This window comes from Colius striatus, chromosome 7, assembly GCF_028858725.1.
Source record: "Colius striatus isolate bColStr4 chromosome 7, bColStr4.1.hap1, whole genome shotgun sequence".
Classification (NCBI taxonomy): domain Eukaryota; kingdom Metazoa; phylum Chordata; class Aves; order Coliiformes; family Coliidae; genus Colius; species Colius striatus.
Window position 1 is genome coordinate 303,452 of NC_084765.1, and position 6,000 is coordinate 309,451.

Here is a 6,000-nt window from a genome sequence, read left to right on the forward strand (position 1 = left end):
ACTGCCATCACGTGCAAACCTCAGCACTCAACTGTTCTCTTCTGCTTCTCTAACCCAGAGGGAGCTGCAGGAGGTGCTCAGAAGCCCAGCACAGCAAAGCCAGCACAGGTCACAGCACATGAATCCCATCTCCACCGAGAACCCGCGAGGAACTGGGTTTATTCATCCCCTGCTGGAAGCCGTAGGCAGAGATGAGATGATTGCCTCTGTGTAACCCTGTGGTTTGTACCCTTGGACAGGCAAAAAGGCTTCAGGTGAGTGTTTTATCCCTGTCTGGGTTAAGAGCCTGCTAATGGCTCAGCTGCACAGGAAAGAGACCTGCTGGGGCTCAGCCCAAGGTCAAGGCCTCATGGGAGATAAAGGATGAAGAGGCAAAGGGAGAAAAGCCTCCTGCATCATCTCATGTCCAACTGAGATGGAATCCATGAGGCATAAAGCTGCTTTAAGGGAAAGCCTGGTGTTCCAGAGAAGGGGCTGAGGGATGGCTGCAGGGTCTGAAGGGCTCTGCAGGGCTGGGATTTGCTGGCAGCCTGGGGCTGATGCTGACAAAGGGACAAAGTCTCAAGCTGAGATCCCTGCAGCTCCTTAATGCCCCCAAACATGGCAAGGGAAAGGGTCTTGCAGTGGTCACACTGGGCTGCAACCAAAGTCTGGGCAAAGAGCTGGCAGCTGGATAAAGTTTGAAGCTTTACCCTGTCCCCTCCTACCCCTGCAGGGACTGTCCCTGCCCTGGGCCACCCAGAGCAATGCCAGGAGACACCAGGCAGGTAACTGCTGCCCCTTCCTCCCCTGGGAGCAAGAGATGGCCACTCACACCCCTGCCACAAGCAGGTTTCAGGCTTCCAGCTCCTTCCCTTTGCCCAAGACCACACAGTTCCTGCTCCTCCGTAATGACTCACACGTGGGCCGTGTTTCTTGGCAATTAAATGGTTCAGTGGCTCTGAGACATGAAGTCTCCTCTCAGCAGGCTGTCTGCCAGATTGCTGCCTGCCAGCAGCCCCCGGGGCTGGGAGACTGCTGAGCCCTGGGGCTGTGTGTGTGTGTGTGTGTCTCCTGGGAGCCGCTGGGAAGGAACTGGTGTGCCACAGCCTGGCAGCTGGCAGCCGAGAGCCAACGGGGAGGGATCATCTCTGCTTTAAACACAGCCACAGCCCAGCAGGTCTGACTCACAGGGCTGGTGTCAGCTGCCCCTCTGCCCCTTGCTGCTTTGCCATCCCCATTTTCTTCCTCACCTGATGCTCCCCAGCAGAGAGAAACGTGACCTTGCACATTCCCCAGCCCCTGATCCCCACGTGCTGGGTGCAAGGGGGCTTGAAATGCACCCCCAGTGCTTTGAGGGGGGCTGAAGAGACGTTGCAACTTCATGGTGCAACTTCCACTATTTCCACAGCAACCACCTTCTGCCAGGTCTAGAGCCTGGAGATGTTTAACAGCTCCACTTGCAGAGCCAAAGCCCCAGAAGGAAGTGGCTGCAGAAGGAGAAAGTTCTGATCCCAGTGCAGAAGAGCTGGGAGAACAGCTGAGGGGTGCAGGGACCCCTCGGGCTGGGCTGGGCACCCCTTGGGCACCTCCTTTCTCATCCAGCCCTTCCCCCTTCGCTTGGTTTGAGCAGTGAAGGAGCCTCATGCAGTGACACTGACACGGGAAGGGATGATGTGGGCTGGGGCACTCCCTGCCCAGCTGGCACTGGGGCTCCAAGGGACGTACCTCTCCCTCCTCAGAAGGGATTCCTTTGATCTGGCTCTGTCAGAACCACCCTGGGGAGGGCTCTTGGGCACGTGCTTGATGCCTCTTCACCCTCAGCCCTTTCCTGTGCCAAAGGGATCCTCCGTCTCCTTCCTGCAAGAAGCATCAGCTCCCTCCAGGCTGTGTCCCAGCCCTTGACACGCCCAAAACAGAGTGCTGTGAAGGGCTTTGTGTGCCACCACAGCAGCAGCAGATGCCCCAGGTGCCAGTGCTGCAGCCTGAGGGGATGGGGCTCATTCCTCCTGCTCATCCACTGCCAAAACCCAGCCAGCTTTCGTGTTGGTTTGCTGTCCTGCCTTCCCCAGCTCCCTGCAGGGCTTCAGGGCCACCAGCTCATCCCTGCCTCAGCCTTACCAACCCCTCCAGGGTCCCAGCCAGGAGGATTCAGTGTCCCCATCCCTCAGTTTTGCCCCCAGAGCTCTCACCCAAAGCAGCTGTGTCGTGCTCTCCTCGGGGCCGGCTCCTGCTCCGCGTCTCTCGCCTCCAGCCCTCAGCTCCTGGGGGTCTGCTCCTGGCTCCTTCCCCACCAGACCAACACCTGACACCAGAAATGAGGCAGCTGCTGGGAGAGGCGACTGCTCCTTCTCCCTCTCCCTTGCTGCTTGGCCAAAAGCTTCCTCAGGACACGGTCATCAGTGGCCAGGGATAAAAGGAAACACCTGGGAAGGGGTTTTCATCTGGGCTGGCTTCAGAGAAAAGTCAGACACAGGCTGCAACTTCCAGCAGGGAAGAGAAACAAGGTTCAGAGATACATCACAAAGTGCCCCCACTTTGGTTCTGGGGAGGCTTTTCCACACTCTGGACAAAGTCCTGCCCAAGCTACAGGGCTCTGCCCGAGTTAAAACTCCCCTTGTGGGAGGGGGCAAGGAGGTGAGAGGCTCGTTTGCTTCCATTTGGGGGGGGGAAAGGCGCTCAGTGAGAGCCAGGGAAGGAGCGAGAGGCTGGCAGAGGGAAGCAAAATCCTCTGGGCAACAGAAAGGGAACGACAAACCCAAATGTGACAGGGAGGAGAGAGGCTGCAGCAGAGAAACAAGTGGCACAAACCTTCAGAACTGCTGAGAAGGAAACACTTCACTGGAGCCCCAGGCACTGAACCAGCAGGAGACGCTCCCCCAGCCCCACGGGAGCAAACACAGGCGCGTCCCACAGGCTGCCTCCTTACAGAGTTCACCGAGTCCCACACCAGCTCCAGCCTGTCTGCCCAGGCGAGGTCAGGCTCCCAGCTGGCACCTGCTGCCCACGGCTGCAGAACAAGGCTCCTCTCCAGCTCCTCCAGCACCGGGCACCCAGCACTGCTGCTTGGGCAGCCAAAGCCCCGGTGCCCCACAGCGCTGGCTGGGGGTCAGAGCGGCGCTGGGGGGTCTGACCCCCGTCACCTGTGGCGCTGAGGATGCAGCCAGGGGCTGGGGTCCCTCCACACAGCAGCCACAACCCCGTCACCAGAGGTGAGGATGGGTCACCCCCAGCCGTGCTGGGGCAGAGGGAGCCAGGGCCAGGGCTCAGTGCAGCACCTGCTCCCTCGCCGCAGCCAGGGAGGGGATGAGGCTCCGCGTCCTTCTCGCAGCCAGTGCCGCCGACCCTCAAGAGAAACGCCTCCCTCTCCCTTCCCCTGGTTCGAGATGAAGCCCAGGGCGTCCCCCCTGCTCCTGGCAGCCCCTGGGATCCCTCCCCAGCGCCGTGCCCCAGCCCCACGGCCCTCAGGCGCCCGTGTGCCCGCACGCTGCCGCTCCCCATCCCACTGCCCGTGCCCGTGCCCTCCCCTTGGTGCAGCTCCCCTGGTGCTTCCAGCACGGCTTCACCAAGCCAGGCAGCACCTATCAGGCTGTGGCTCAGCAGGAGCAGCGGGAGGCCTCTCCAGGAGCACAAACACCTAAGGAAAAGACAACTCATCGGTATAAAAACTTTATTAGAAAGGAGAACACGGCCTACCAGGGAATAACAACGCCCTGGTGCCTCCCAGGGATAACAACCAACCCCCTGTTGCCTCCCAGGGATAACAACCAACCCCCTGTTGCCTCCCAGGCTTTCACAGGGCCACAGCTAACAGAGCAGCTCCGAACCCAGCCTGCAGATGCACCAAAGAAGGCTGAACTAATCCTGCAGAGGCTGCTGCTTCCAAGACGGCTGGACAAAGTGTTTCTCCCCAGGAACCAGGACGGGCGTGGATCCTGACAGTCTATATTGCTTTAACTCACAGGGAGGGCAAATCCTTCTGGCTCGGCACCTGGGTAACCTGTGGCTATTCCCAACCCTTCCCATGGCACAGAGTCTCCCCCTACCACCAGTCTGGTTTCCAGAGTAAGGAACGACTGACGGCAACAAACAGAGGTCAGGAAAAGAGACCAAGCGGCCCCACTGAGGCAGCTGCAGCGAGGGAACCGAGGGGAGAACGGGGCCTAGCTGGTACAAGCCCCCTGTTGGTGTTGCACCCCACGGCTCCCTCCTGCCCAGGCTGCACCAGCTGTCCCAGTGCCAGGGCTGCTGCACCAGCTCTCCCAGTCGATGCGGCAGAGCCCCAGCGCTCAACTGGAGTCAGCTGTGTGCAGAACACTCGGAAAGGAGCGAAATGCCTCGGGCAGCTGCGCCCCTCAGCTCCCTGCCGGGGCTTCTCCGTGCCGTGCCGTGCCGTGCCAAAAGGGACTTTGAAGCGAAACGGGAGGTGGGGGAGCTGCTGTACGTGCGTGGTACAAGCAGAGCGCCGCACAGAGCGCCCCACCAGCAAAGGCAACCGGGTACATTGCATAGAAACAGGGAGGCACCGCGCGGGCAGTAAGGTGTGAGGGGCCCCGAGCAGCCCCCCGAGCCGCACCCCGCGGCTCACTGCCGGCAGAACTCGCTGCTGACGTTGGGGAGCGGGTAGGCGAAGAGGGAGAAATCCAGGATGTACTTGGGCAGGAGGTCAGCGAGCAGGCGGCGCTGGGTGCCGCACAGGTAGTAGTGCAGCGTCTCGGCCGTCACCGGCTTGTACCAGGGCTGGCGCCGGGGGAAGCGGACGGACGGCGGCGACCGCACCCGCCGCAGCACGTAGTCGGCGTCGGCCTCGAGGCGCTCGTAGGAGCCGATGAAGTCGTAGGCCACGGCGCAGGGCTGGCACAGGTTGTAGATGGGCATCCAGTGCTCGTTCATCCTCTCGGCCTCCTCGTCCAGCAGGTACCTGAGGAACTCGGAGAAGGTGACGTCGTCGCCCGCCGAGCCGCCGCCGCCCTGGCGGTACCTGCGCACGATCTCCAGCCCGTACCGCTGCTGGTACTCCTTGATCTCCCCGAACTTGTTCCTGTAGGCCGACAGCAGCCTCTCCATGGGGTTCCTCACGAAGAGGAACTTGTAGTAGTTGTTGAGGCGGTAGCTGATCTCGGCCGGCTCCATGTCGGCCAGGAACACCAGGTCGCTCTTGTGGTCCATCTTGCCCTTGGCGTCCACGCTGCGCAGCGCCCCGCCCAGCACCTTCAGGACGCGCTTCCAGTTGGAGCAGGCCACCTTGGGCACGTAGCAGTACAAGAAGCGGTACTTGTCGCTGACCAGGAGGTGCCGCAGCACGGTGCGGCGCTGGCCGGCCGGCAGGTCCCACACGCTGCGGGGCATGGCGGGCTGGCCGCACACGGCGCGGATCGTGCGGTTCCGCACGTCCCGCAGCACCCGCCGCTCCAGCTCGCCCGCGGCCTCCCGCCCGGCCGCCGGCCGCCACGCTTCCCCGGGCCGCGCCGCGCGGGGCGGGGGCGGCCGCACCTCGGCCAGGATGCCCTTCTCGATCATGAGCAGCAGCCCGCTGGACGCCAGGATCACGCCGAACATCAGCATGGACGGCAGCAGCGCCGGGCCCGCGCCCGCCCGCGCCCGCGCCCGGCCCGCCCGGGGAAGCGGGGCCCGGGGCTGCATGGCCTGGCGGCGCTGGGCCGGGCCCGCCTCGGCCCGCTGCCTGCCCGGCAGTGACGGCTGCGGAGGGCGGGCCGCGCCTTCGGGGGGCGGCGGCCATTCGCGGCGGCTCCGCCCCGCGCTCGCTTCGGGCCGGGCCGGGGGGGAGCGGCTGCCCCGCATCGCCCCGCATCGCCCCGCATGGCCCCGCATCGCCCCGAGCCCTCGGGCAGCGAGCACGAAGCGGCGGGGCTGGAGAAGCGCGTTGAGCTGCGGGAGTCCCAGCCCGGCCCTGCCCAGCGCCCTCAGCACCTCACCCCACGGCGCTGGGGTCCCGCCAGGGCTGGGCACTCCCTGGGCAGCCTGGCACAGGGCTCACACCCCTCTGGGGCAGTTCCAGCC

At 63.5% G+C, this 6,000-nt stretch overlaps 1 protein-coding gene across 1 annotated transcript; it reads right to left on the reverse strand.

Moving 5' to 3' along the window:
* Nucleotides 1-3,635: 3,635 nt before the first annotated feature.
* On the reverse strand, nucleotides 3,636-5,603 carry CHST14 (carbohydrate sulfotransferase 14). Its single transcript, XM_061999663.1, has one exon. It carries the CDS (start codon nucleotides 5,542-5,544, stop codon nucleotides 4,564-4,566), a length of 981 nt encoding a protein of 326 aa, XP_061855647.1. The 5' UTR covers nucleotides 5,545-5,603; the 3' UTR covers nucleotides 3,636-4,563.
* Between the last annotated feature and the right edge of the window lie 397 nt (nucleotides 5,604-6,000).